Source organism: Neovison vison, chromosome 12 (assembly GCF_020171115.1).
Source record: "Neovison vison isolate M4711 chromosome 12, ASM_NN_V1, whole genome shotgun sequence".
NCBI classification, from domain to species: domain Eukaryota; kingdom Metazoa; phylum Chordata; class Mammalia; order Carnivora; family Mustelidae; genus Neogale; species Neogale vison.
In genome coordinates this window covers 33,495,263-33,508,758 of record NC_058102.1, presented here as the reverse complement: position 1 = coordinate 33,508,758, position 13,496 = coordinate 33,495,263, and the positions used below count along the sequence as shown (strand labels likewise).

At 34.9% G+C, this 13,496-nt stretch overlaps 1 protein-coding gene across 1 annotated transcript in view; it reads right to left on the bottom strand.

Moving 5' to 3' along the window:
* Window positions 1-1,089: 1,089 nt before the first annotated feature.
* RASSF9 (Ras association domain family member 9) overlaps window positions 1,090-13,496 on the bottom strand; it is a 28,237-nt gene continuing 15,830 nt past the window's right edge. The window contains exon 2 of the mRNA XM_044227903.1: window positions 1,090-5,916. Coding sequence (XP_044083838.1) covers window positions 4,656-5,916 — 1,261 coding nt within the window. The 3' untranslated portion in view covers window positions 1,090-4,655. The remainder of the gene's footprint in view (window positions 5,917-13,496) is intronic.

Genomic DNA, 13,496 nt, shown 5'->3' with positions numbered 1-13,496 from the left:
TTTACATTTTAATGTAAAAGTTGTCAACCAATAAAACACATGATATTCAAATTATTATTCTATAATTCAAATTCTAAGAAAATGTACAGCAACAAGATGGGATAGGGAGGGAGACAAACCATAAGTGACTCTTAATCTCACGAAACAAACTGTGGGTTGCTGGGGGGAGGGGGGTTGGGAGAAGGGGGGTAGGGTTATGGACATTGGGGAGGGTATGTGCTTTTGGGTAAATTGGAAGGGGAGGTGAACCATGAGAGACTATGGACTCTAAAAAACAATCTGAGGGGTTTGAAGTGGCGGGGGGGTGTGGGAGGTTGGGGTACCTGGTGGTGGGTATTATAGAGGGCACAGCTTGCATGGAGCACTGGGTGTGGTGAAAAAACAATGAATACCGTTTTTCTGAAAATAAATAAATTGGAAAAAAAAAGAAAAAGAAAAAGAAAATGTACAGCATGAAAAGTAAGTCTTCCTTCTACCCATGGCCTAAGTTCCCAGATATCCTCTTGAGAAATGTCCTCCGTTAAGTGTTATTTGTGAGTTGTTCTAGAGACAATCTATGCACATATAGGTATAAATGTATATATGGCTAAGAAAATAGTGTTGACTTATTCTGTGTGACGCCCCTGGACATTATAGACAATCTTTAATAGAATCATTTCATGCTCATTTAGAGAAGAATGAAATGATTTTCTTAATTTTCAAATGATTTGGTTCTTAAAGACAGTCAAAATTAAAGACCTATTTTGAGAAATAAAGTAGTGCCCAATTAAATAATAGCAGGGAACATTTACGCTTGAATATTATTACATTAAACTGAATTTCATTCTAGAAAGCAAGATACCAGCTCATCAAACCAGCCATCTAGTGTAAAAGTGAGGATATTCTTTCATGACAAACTGAAACAGATATGTACAAAACCTAACAAAAAGTTTTATTAGGTCTTATTTGCTATATAGTCTCATGAAATAATACCTGATCTTACCTTGTGTACGTTAATTCAGCAATTATATGATTCTGACTAATATAACATTTATTTTTAATATAGCCAAGGGACACACCCAAAAAGACAAGCAATGTCACACAAAAGGGTATAACTACTTCTTTTATTATTCTGGATTAGTTACACTTGAAGAAATTACAGATACTTTATATTTGTTACATCAGGTTTATTAAACCAGTCAGGTAGTATGAAAAGAAATAGCCTAATATTTAAAAAAAAAAAATCTGTTTCTGGATTAAAAGGTATTCCTTTGTCAACTAGAAAAATACATTCTAAATAAAACAATAATCCTACTTTGAAAAACTATAAAATTCAGCCACAGAAATATGTTTTGTCATGTACAGATGTTTAAATAATATAAAAATAAAATTTTAATGTATTAGAATAGCTTCTATACACTGAGGCCATTTATTTTTTTGAGTTAGAAAGAAAATAAAAAAGATATTTCATTTAGGATAATATTCCAAAGCTATTTTGTGTCTACTACTTAAATTTCAGTTCTACAGAATACATATTTTTTCTACATGCATACAATGCATAGGAAAATACCATAATTTAACCATTGTGAGGCTTTTAAAAAGACTATTTGTATTGCCTTAAATCAGTAACTATGATTTAAAAATAAAATTCAAAAATTTTTCAAAGCACAATGATTTCGTGCCTTCCCTAAAGAATTTGTAAGTAGAATTACTGTTTTAAGTCTGCTAAAATGCATATTTATATATAAAATGCATGAGCATCCCAGAAGTAATTTTTAAAATGATTGAAGTAAAAAAAAATTAAAAATGAAAAAAATAAAGTAAAAAAATGGTTGTGGTCTTCTAAAATTTAGCATTTCAATTCAAAAACTGGGTGGGGCAAAGAGGTAAGGAGGTGGATTGGAGGGATTCTAGTTAACAAGATAGAAGACAAAGTAATAAAACAATAAAAAAAATACATTAGGAAAAGGAAGGTAGGTAAGTACATAATAAATATGAGCTAAGCCGTAACGTAAGTGCTCCTATATGAAAAATACACCTAAAATACTTGTGGGATCTGAGATAAAATATTACAACTGATTGAATGGAATAAATGTTTCAGAGAAAACACAACATGTTAAAAAGACAAAGTGGGTAGGTTTCTGTGTATGGCAGATAGAGGGAAAATAGGCATTCCAAGGGGGAGGATGAACAAGGTAAAATCTAAGTTGTTAAAAGAAGGAAGAAGAGTCCTTTGGTTTGCTACTTCTAGCTGCATATAACAATTTCATGGCTAACCTGTTAGGTTTTTCAAAAATTAATAAACACTTTAAAGATTCTATACAGAATTAAGACATTAAAGCCTCTATCAAGTCCTATATTTATAATTCAAATTCTCACTTTAATAAAGAATAGCTTAGTATCTAAGGATGAAGGCAACTGTAGTTAAGTTTTATATCTGTATTAATATATTACTCTAAATTAGAGATTCAGCATGGTCACTGATTATTTAATATTGTAATGAGTCAAAAGCACAAATACATTTGTAAAACTAAAAAACAACTAGAAATTCTAAAGTGTATTTGAAAAATCAACAGTTCTACTTTTTGAGGAGAGTCTTTAACATAATTTATTATAAAAATACAGGAGTGGTCCTTAGAATGTATGTACTGCACTATATAAAAGCAGAAGTTAATTCAAAGATTCTGAAATGAAATTATCTTTACAGTCCTATTTCTTACCAGTACCTCTTTCGAATTCAGATAATTAATCAAATTATATAACAGATAGGTAATGTTCTTTTCGTTATTTTCTCACTAAGGAGTAATACAAAGAGAGAGCTTTCACTTTTCAAAAGCAAAATTTCAATTGGTTTATCACTGATGACGATCTTCTGAATTTAATCCCCAGTACTGAACAATGAATATATCAAAAACTTTCCTTACTGCTTAATGATTTAATGGAATATTTGGCAAATAAACTTCCCTTTCTCAGATGACCATTCAATTCCTTTCCTTTTTTTTTTTTTTAATTCAATCCATGTTACCATTATTATTTACTTTTTTTCACTTTATTTTCCCTGAAATGGAAATTTCTACTTTCTTTACCAGCCTATTTCAATAAAGCCTTTAGCATTATCTTGGTGCTAGAAGTGATAACACAGAGGCTCTCCAAAGTGAAATACTAAAACATCCTAAATATCTTCCCAAATATTGGTGAAAAGCCTGGGGATTAGAGAAATGAAAAACTAGCTTAAGAAACTCAGTTAAAACATGCACTATAGTAAGCATGGGAATAAAAGGGAATTATAAATACTGAAATCTTCACCAATATCCACATATTAAAACTAAGTAAAATAATATTCTTACATGTGTGCTGACATACAGGAAAAGTGTCACCTAAAAAAAAAAAATAAACCACAGTGGTATTTATTTAACAGTACAATAAAACAATAAAACGAATTGTTTACAATATGATTACATCACATGTTCTCTGGCAGGAAACAAAGAAAGGAGAGAGGGAGGAAAATGTCCTAACTAAGCACCAGGCAAAACCAAGCCTCGTCCAGCACTGTAATGAGTGTCAGTCAAGGTAGGATCTAAATAATCTCTCAATTTGTTGAATATTTACTAGCAACCTTGGGGAAGGAGTAGGAGTTAGAGTTAGTACACTTAGTACTTTTTTTTGTTTTGTTTTGTTTTTTAGTTTGTACTTTAGATGAAGTTCTACAGAGACAATCTGAATTCCAGTGTAAAAGAATAAGAGATTTTTGTCCATGTGAGTTCCTCTCTGTAGGTTAAAAGGCAAAATGCTAATACTTAGGGTATGCAGAACTCTATTTTACCCACACAAAGAACACCAAGTTGCCTTTATAGGAGGCTGTTTTGTGAACAGGGTGTAAATAAACAGGACTGTGACCCTGTGATCTTCTCTGTAGCCCACATCATACCTCACTCAAAAAACAAACCTGCAGAGACCATTTGTTTGATCAAAAGATTTGCTTTGTCAGAGAAAGCCCAGGCATAAGTCTTAATAACTTTAGCCATTTTTAGAAAAATTGCTGTTGTATGTAGCACTTGGCCCTTTCTTATCTATACCCCCACCCAAACCACTGCTGATATTTGCACATGTCCCACTGGGAGCCCTTCCCGCTTTCTGTTGTCAGGGTCTAAACAAGCAGAGGGGTTCAGAAAGTCTCAGAGATGATGTACATTCTAAGTATCAATGAGAAGAACCAAGACCTGAATTAATACAGTTATAATAGCATAATTGTCATGTACATTACAGACTTAAAAATCCCAATGATATAGCTTTGAAAAAATATATCACAGCACATTTTAAATTTTACTTGTTCAAGTGTCTAGTTTCAATACATTGACTGCAATATTAAGAATTAGTTTTGTTTGTGTAAATCACATCTCACAGAAGCTCTAAGGGATGATAATTCCCATCAAACCATTTCTGTTAGACACCTGCAACCTATTTGCATTGCATTCCTAATAAACATCTCCTCTTCTGAACTTGTAATAATTAGGTGACTTTGGAACTTTGAAATCAAAAATAAACTTCCTCTCGTTTTTACTAACTACTGGATCCTCAACATGATTTACATCATTTTTCAGAATGTGATATTTAAAATAAACTTTCCTATAAAACAAACATGAACATTAAAGTAGGTCAGAAACAAGCCATTCAAATTATGTTGACAATAGCACCACGTCTCCTCCAGTTATTTCCGAGTCCTGACTGTGGTTAGAGCTGATACCAGTGTCGGAGTCTGTGTCATTTGTATACAAGGCAAATACTCTTTGAGTCAAGGAAGGAACCTCCCCACTGCTGCTGGGGCCCTCAGATTCCTTCCCTCTGTTTTCCTTTAGTTGGCATCCATCTTTGTTGCTAATATGCAGCGAACTGAGCTCCTTGGCCAGGAATTCATACTCTTTTGCTTTCATCTGAAGCAATGAGTCAGTGTATTTAATCTCTTTCTGGACGCCACTCAAGTGAGAGTGAATTTTCAAACCAGCTTTCATGCTTTTCTCCAAATCACACTTAACATTTTCTAAATTAGAGCTTTCAAGCTCACTTGCAGCAGCCCCTTCCACATCTTCATTTATCTCTGTGCAAACACTTTTTACCTCTTTTTCTATTTCAGCAGAGAGCTTATCGATGAGCATTCTGTAATACGCTAATCTCTCCTCCAGGTGTCCAATTCCATCACTTTCAGTCAGGTCGTCCAGACTCTGGTTTTCATCGGAAGGCAAGTCCAGCTTCTGCTCAATTTCACCAAAACTGGGCATTAAATATGCATCTTGGACATAATTTTCTCCATCATTTTCTATCCTATCCAGGTGGAACTTAGCTTCACACTTCTCAATTTCCAGATCCAGCTCTTTCATTCTCTTGACCTGCTGATGAATGGTGTGGTCCTGGGAAATAATCAGATGAACTAAGGTCTCCATGTTATCTCGGTCATGGGAAACTGTGTCCTGCTTAATTTTAGCCAGTTTCCGAAAAGTTTTTCTGACTATTCTTTTTTGCTTATCTGGTGGTAATGTCTTCATGTAATTTGCTGGACTGAGTTCCCATACTTTTTCCGTGTTTTGCACTAATTTGGCTTCAGCTGTCCTCCACAATGGAGCTGGCAGAAAAGCATCTGCTTTAACCAAGACAAATTGCATATTGGGCTGCTCATCTCCCCAGGCTTTCCAAAGCTTCAGGATTCTAGTTAGTGGAGGAAGAGCCCGCTCTGAACCCCTCCACTTTTCTATGATGCAGTAATCACTGGGCTTCCCCAGCAGAAATCGTTTCTCTCCAAATGTAGCCTCATGTTCCTCAAGCAAAGCCTGGATGACATCAGCAGCGGTGGTGCGTTTAGTTAACCCACAGACAATCTTCTCCTCTTGGCAAACCCAAACCACAATTTCCTTCTCTTCTGAATCCATGTCTTTAGTGGGAGATCTGAAAGAAAAACAAAATACATTATATTTCTGTCATCGCCTGTGTAAACTTAGAACCATGGTTTAACTTTAATACCCTTTTCAGATTTTATCCTTAATGAGAGATGCATCTTGAGACTGAGAGTACATATGAATCAGAAGTTTTACTGCAGGGATAAGAAAATCAATCTTAATTTCCTTTTATTCCCTAGTGAGCTCTGGAAAGAACAAATTATCACCAAAGACAACTATTCTATCTGAGGCTATTTTATCTATAGAAGTCAGCCACAATATAACTACAGTCAGAACTGCTAGAGTTAAGATAATAATCAAAGTGGAGATGAATAAAGAGAGAAAAAAATAAGACAATTTTTCCTGGAGCCTTAGGCTTAAAGACCATGGAAGCATAGGTAGGAATGGTGGGGTAATATTGGAGTCATAGAAGTAAAAATAGGCCATTACTGAAAACAGTCATACTTTCATTCAACAAATGTTTATTACATGCCTACCATATGTTAGACATTTCTGAAGCTACCAAAGGCACCACAGGACACAAAGGAGAAGACAAGACAGATATAAATGTGTAATTATTATAATGGCAGGTAGTGGTAAATACTAAACAGAAAATTAAACAAGATGAAGGGACAGAAGAAAGAGAAGTCTGTTTTACTCACAGTGTTCAGGAAAGACTTCCTCTAAGAAGATGACCTTTGAATAGAGGCATAAATTTTGAGAAGGCCATCAGAGACCCAAGAGAAGAATTCTAAGAGTGAACGGAAGGGCAAGGGTCATGAGGCATGTTCTAGAGACAGAGAGAATGCGAGGGTAGTTGGAGGCTTGAGGATAGTAGAGTTGGGGGTTGTTGCTAGAGGGAGGGAAAGGTCAAAGGGTAGGCGATGAGATCTAGCAGAAATGCATATCCCATGATAAGGCATTTGGATTTTGTTCCAGTTTTAGTGAGAAGCCATGAGAAAGGTTTAAGCAGAAGAGATTTATGATCAAATTTATGCTTTAAGTATATCTGGCTTGTTTCATGGAATAAACTTAAAAAAAAAAAAAAAAAAAAGGGCAAAAGCAGAGGAAGGAAGGCTTAGGTGAAAGCCTAGTACAAAGATCTAAGAAAGAGAGGGGAACTGCCCGGACTAGGGTTTTAGCAGCAGAGGTATTAGGAAGTGGTCAGAGTTAGGACATATATACAAGTAAAGACTTGATCGTAATTTCCTTTGTAGCAGAGAAGGATGGGAAAAAAATCAGTTTTCTGCAGAAAAAAAGCCATAAAGGTAGTAAAAGAAACAAGGAAGTTCTGTGGTTTCTGGGCTATACTCTGTAGAGAATTTTTACGATCATATTTCCATCATGAGTGTAAGTCAAATTGACCGTCTTTCATAATACCTCTTTAAAAGAATGTTAAGAAAGAAGTGATATAAAGTGAATTATAATCCAATATGATTTATGGAGACAAGATTTTCAAGTCGTAATTGGCTTGTTGTGAAAGTTTATTTATGTAGCACCTTCGAAGTACATGAACTCATACAAGAAGCATATATGGAAGAAATTTCCCCTAGCTTCTAGAATCTTTTAACACTTAGAATTGTAGTGTTTATCTTTTAGTACCAAAAGTGATTAATCCTACAAGACTATCTTTATTTTAAATGACTAATTATTACACCTTAGTTATTGACTTCCCTGAGGTCATAAAGTGACTACTAACAGTGAAAGGACAAATTAGTGACACCAAATAACAAAGAGGACCCAATAAAATTATCCAACTGATATATCCAACTGTACCAACATTTTATAAATGATTATTCAAAAAATCCTATGGGGTTATGATAGTTCACTTTAACCTTTAATGACCCAGCATTGAATAATGTGGTATTTGATAATATTTAAACTCATCATTTAACAATTCTAAGCAGCAAAAATGTAGGTAGAATTTAGGGCAACAGAATTATTTTTATATTTCAGTTAGTAGAGAAATAGTACACAAATACATTCTAAGCAGAAACCAGTAAGTACTCAAAGTAACTGATACTAACTACTGTTTGTGTTATGGCTGTACAGCACAAATTACCTCTAAATTAATCGTTACTTTCATCTGTTTTGATAACAAACTTTTTTTTGCTTTATGCAGTTACAAGTTTACCTACCAAATTGCATAATTTGAAAAGAAGTAAACCATAAAGCATGCACTTACTGTACGTTAAATTATAGCCATTTCAATATGCACTTTTTATAAATAATGGTAAAAATAACAAAACTGAGCAATTTTTGCAGTTATCAACTTTATAAGATCATGCCAATAGCTATTACATTAAAACTAAGAACACAGGACATCTTTATTTTGTACTATTTTTTAGTATTCGTGATTAAACGTTAAAAAAATTCCTACCAAAAATAAGTAGCCCCAAAGATAATAACCATCAGTCATAAAACATTTAACAAATAAAACTGTTTCAAGCTCCTGCGTATATCAGTCATTTAATCCTCACAATTCTGTAATGCAGGTAATAATATTATCACCATTTTATAGATAAGAAACTAAAGCACAGGGGTTTTTAATGATTCACCTAAGGTCACACTGTTGGTGGTGCATTGAGGATATAAACCCAAGGAGGAAAGCAGGCTCCATAGCGCAGTGCTAACCATTTTATTGTAAAAACAAGTTTGTGAGTTCAATGATTTTCTTTTTAAGATTTTTTAAAAAGTAATCTCTACACCCAACATGGGTCTCAGAACTTACAACCCCAAGATCAAGAGTCACATGCCCTACTGACTGAGCTAGCAGGGCACCTCTCCTTTGGATTCAATTGGAAAAAAAAAAAGTCATAAAATACACTACTCTTTTAAGAGGAACATTGTTATATAAATTTGCCTTTGATAGGAATGGAACTCTAATGTCTCATTAGAACACCAATAGGTCAAGAGAGGACTTTTCCCAATGGCCAGTTATGGGAAAAAGTCCATAAGAATGCATTGCCTTCTCTGCCTTTTCCTTATTAATCTTGTTCTTACTCTGATGCAGTACCAAAGGATTTCTGACAGGTCTGGGCACCTGTGTTGGCTGACAAAACTCTCATTTATGTATATGTAACAACACCTTACTGTTATTTTCTTAGAGTAGTCCCTATATCCTGTTCCATTTTTCGGAAATATTAGTTCTGGGTCTGTAAGAAAGGATGACATATGATCTACACCCTCTTCAGCACTACACTGTAGTGAAGACTGAGAAGCAGAGATCCGGAAATCCTTTGGTAACCTACATAGAATAATAATGATGACGTACATGCCAATTCCCCAATACTTCCATGCCCCTACTCCAACTGGGACCTGTTTTGTTTGGGAAGGATCAAGTGCTTGTCTACTGTGGCCTCCTACAGATATCTGCTACTTTTTCAGCTCATGTGGATAATGTAACCCTAGTGGTCATTAAGCACAATCCAAAGATACTGTTATTTCTACATTATGTATGAGAAAATTAGTTCCTTAATAATAACATCACAGTCTGACTGGTTCCAAATATTTTTTTTTGAGTCTACCTTAAGCATTTTTATATTTTCTGAGTCAGTTATCCCTAAATATTTTGAGGAATTTTTACAACCATCATCCAAACCAGGTAATTTTCAGAAGTTCTACCCCTTGATTGAATATATTTAAAAGAAATGACTAACGAATTTCCATAATAAATCTTCCATGCCTAGTAAAAGATTCATGTTTAAATTCTACTTTTTAAGCAGGCTTTGAATTCGAAACTGTATTTATTTTGTAGTATGGCCCCAATTGAGTTTCTATCTTCATTCATTTTCCAACCCTCTGTGCCCTTCACTGCAATACTGCAAAATCTGACTTACATTTTCATAAGGTTGCTACAAATATCAAATAACAGAATAATTAAAAGAGCTTTGAGAATTGTGAAAAATGTACTGGGTAAATATAGGTTATTAACACTAACAAAATTACTGTTATTATTATTTAATACAGAGAGGGGTGTAGTGTTTTTAGTGTGCTCACTCAGTAATCTTATTGACCTTGTATAGTAGTTAACATTATTTTACAAATACTTTCTAACACGTTTCACAATACTTTTTCACCTGTTTTAACTCGTCAATTTTTTGCATAGGCACTTTCAATAATAACATAACTGTTTGACTAATAAGAGACATTTTATTTTATTTATTTTATTTTTTTTTAAATTTTATTTATTTATTTGACAGAGAGAGACCAGGAGCACACAAGCAGGGGACTGGCAGAGGGAGAGAGAGAAGCAGGCTCCTCACTGAGCAGGGAGCCCCATGCAGGGCTGGATCTCGGAACCCTGGGATCAAGACCTGAGCCAGAGGCAGATGCTTAACCAAATGAGCCACCCAGGCCCTCCAATAAGAGACATTTTTAAAACATCATTAATATAATCATGGGATCACAGAGGAGCCAAGAAAACCTTTAGTCTTTCTCTGATTTATAACCCTCTGATTTTGTTTAAAATGTGTGCTACTGAGGTTCATTACACTTAATATATATATATACATACACACACACACACAAATATGTGTGCATATATATACACACACATATATGTGTGTGTGTATATATATATATATATAAAATTCTATAGCTATTCATTATTTGGTGTTCACCTTGGTCGGAATATCATCAGAAAATTAAGATTCATATGCTAAATAAAGCTCTTCAACAACATCTATTAATCTTACTTATGGGTACTTTTCCATATTCACTCTGAAATAATAAAATTAAATATTGGGCTTCTTTTTTTTAATAATATATATATTTTAAAGATTTTATTTATTTGACAGAGAGAGAGAAATTAGAAGTAGGCAGAGAGAGAGGCAGAAGCAGGCTCCCTGCTGATCAGAGAGTCAGATGTGGGACTCGATCCCAGGACACTGAGATCATGACCCGAGCTGAAGGCAGAGGTTCAACCCACTGAGCCACACAGGCACCCCAATATTAGGCTTCTTGCATTCACTCTATAGTCAACCAAGAAATTAAAAATATTTCTCCATTGATAATTAATTTTAATAACACAAAAACAATTACACAGAATTAAGTTGAGTTGGCTTATAATTACAAATGCAATGTTCATACACTCAAATATTTCTTCAATAAATATGGACAAATCATCAGAGAATAAATTAACTATCTAAATCTGGGAGTTTTGAGATAAAAAAAAAGTATTTACTAAGATATTACAATGTCAAACCGAAGATCTCTGAAAACATACTTATTAAAAAAAAACTTATTGTGAAAGCAGAGAAAAATGAAGATAAATGGATAAACTTTGGCCATCTTTATTCAGTTGCCTGGAGGAAAAGAGCATTGAAGTTAGGGCACAGGGAATAAATTAAAGAGTAACATCTATTCCTAGCATATACTAGACATTAAAGTTTAATTGAAATTTGACATATAAAACTTATTAGGACTAATATATTATATGGAAGCCTACTTTTTTGTTTTTTTAATTATTTTACTTATTATTTTTTTATTTATGTGTTTATTTATTTGAGAAAGAGTGGGAGATAAAGACGAAGCACAGGCAGTGGGGAGAGAGAGAGGGAAAAACAGACTTCCCTTTGAGCAGGGAGCCTGATGTAGGACTCAATCCCAGGACCCTGGGATCATGACCCCAACTGAAGGCAGAAATTTAATGGACTAAGACACTCAGGCACCCTGCAGGCAAACTTTCAAAATAATGAGAGTAATTAAAATGATAAACTAATTAATTAAGAACTACATTATAAGATAGCTTCTAAAACCTACTATACAAACACTAGAATGCAATCTATAGATATTTATAGAAAATAATTTGAACATGTGAATGCATTTTCCACAGAACCTCTACTACAACTATTTCAGAGGTCAGCCCCGAAAATTGGATATGGGCACAATCTAGCCAGTATGTATAGGAGTGACTCAAAGTGAAATGCTTTTATTGCTTAAGTCTCTTGGGAACCATATTCCATGCTTAGAAATTAATAGTTAAACCTTTCCAGGTCCAAACTATTGGTGGCCCCTGTGCCAACATTGTGATGGATTGAAAGATGAAGAACTGTGGAGCTCTGAGGGCATATCTGAGTCCTGGTCCATTGCTCAAAGACTGTTCTCTGTTTCCTTCTTATTATTATTACCTATTTTTTAAACTGGAGAGTCTCTCCATTTTTTTTTTAAGATTATTTATTTATTTATTTAACAGAGAGAGAGAGATCACAAGTAGGCAGAGAGGCAGGCAGAGAGAGAGAGAGGAGGAGGAAGCAGGCTCCCTGCTGAGCAGAGAGCCCGATGCGGAACTCGATCCCAGGACCCTGAGATCATGAGATCGTGACCTGAGCCGAAGGCAGCGGCTTAACCCACTGAGCCACCCAGGTGCCCCGAGAGTCTCTCCTTCTAAACCAGTGGTTCTCTACCAGGGGTGATTCTGCCACCCTCCCCCAGGAGACATTTGACAATGCACGGAGACATTTTTTATTTTTACATTAGAGTTCAGGGGTACCATCAGCATCTAGTGGGTTGAGGGAACATAAATGTTCTGCAGTGCACAGAATAGTTTCTTGGTAGCAAAAGCTTATAGCTACAAATGTCAACAGTGGTGCAACAGAAGAATCCTCTTCCAGATTTACAACAAAATCAATGTTACAACTTCACCTTTACTCTTTTTCCTTGTATCTTCTGGAGAATCTAATACAAAAATTATGAAAACAAAAATAATAAACAAGGGAGACATTTCCAATCTCGAAAGTTGGCATTCTACTGCCAAAATGCAACTTTTTTTCCTCCTTTCACTCTACAGCCTGCTTTATGTTTATTATTAATCTTGCCCAACTGGATTTCCCTCTGTTAATCCCAGAACTGGTCCTAAGGAATGCTGATACTTGCATTTAGAAACACAAACACTCAGAACAGGGTTAATTATAGTTTAGGAAAAAAACTTTCATTCATAGACTAATAAATCTTTCTCCTTCATTAAGAAATTGTATTTGAATATCTATGACATGACAGAAATAGTCAGGAGACCAGGGCAGGGTCAGCGGTGTTTAGGGGGGAATGGGAGTCTGCAGAAGGGGTTTTCATTGTGTTTTTCTCCCACTACTTTACCGTCTATTCTGCCCTGACAGGAGGGACAAAGACCAGAATTAGGAAAGGACCCAGAGTTTGGGGGAAGTAGAGGACAAGACCTACAGTCTTTACAGGATGAAAGGGAAATTCCTAGAAACAGCAGTGGGAAATGAGGGAAAGCATCTGTAGCACCCAGGCAAGGCTGGGGGCATTGTAGGCATGTAAAATAAGCCTAGAGAAGTAAAAAATAGTCTGTAAAATTACCTTAGTCATAAAACTACACTGAATATAACACTACCTTGTTTGGATTATTTAGAAGACACCTTGGGTTTGAAAACTGTCCAGAAGTCACCATTATTCAAGTGAAATGGCAGATGACACTGTATTTACAAATCCAGTTATTTGTGCTGATTGCTGAATACACACCAAGGGTTATGAGTATTCTACATTTTACTGACCTTTAGCCAAGTTATGATATTGTCATAGTATTTTTTTTCCATGAAGTTGAGTAAATAAGTGCTTTTTAGTCAAACT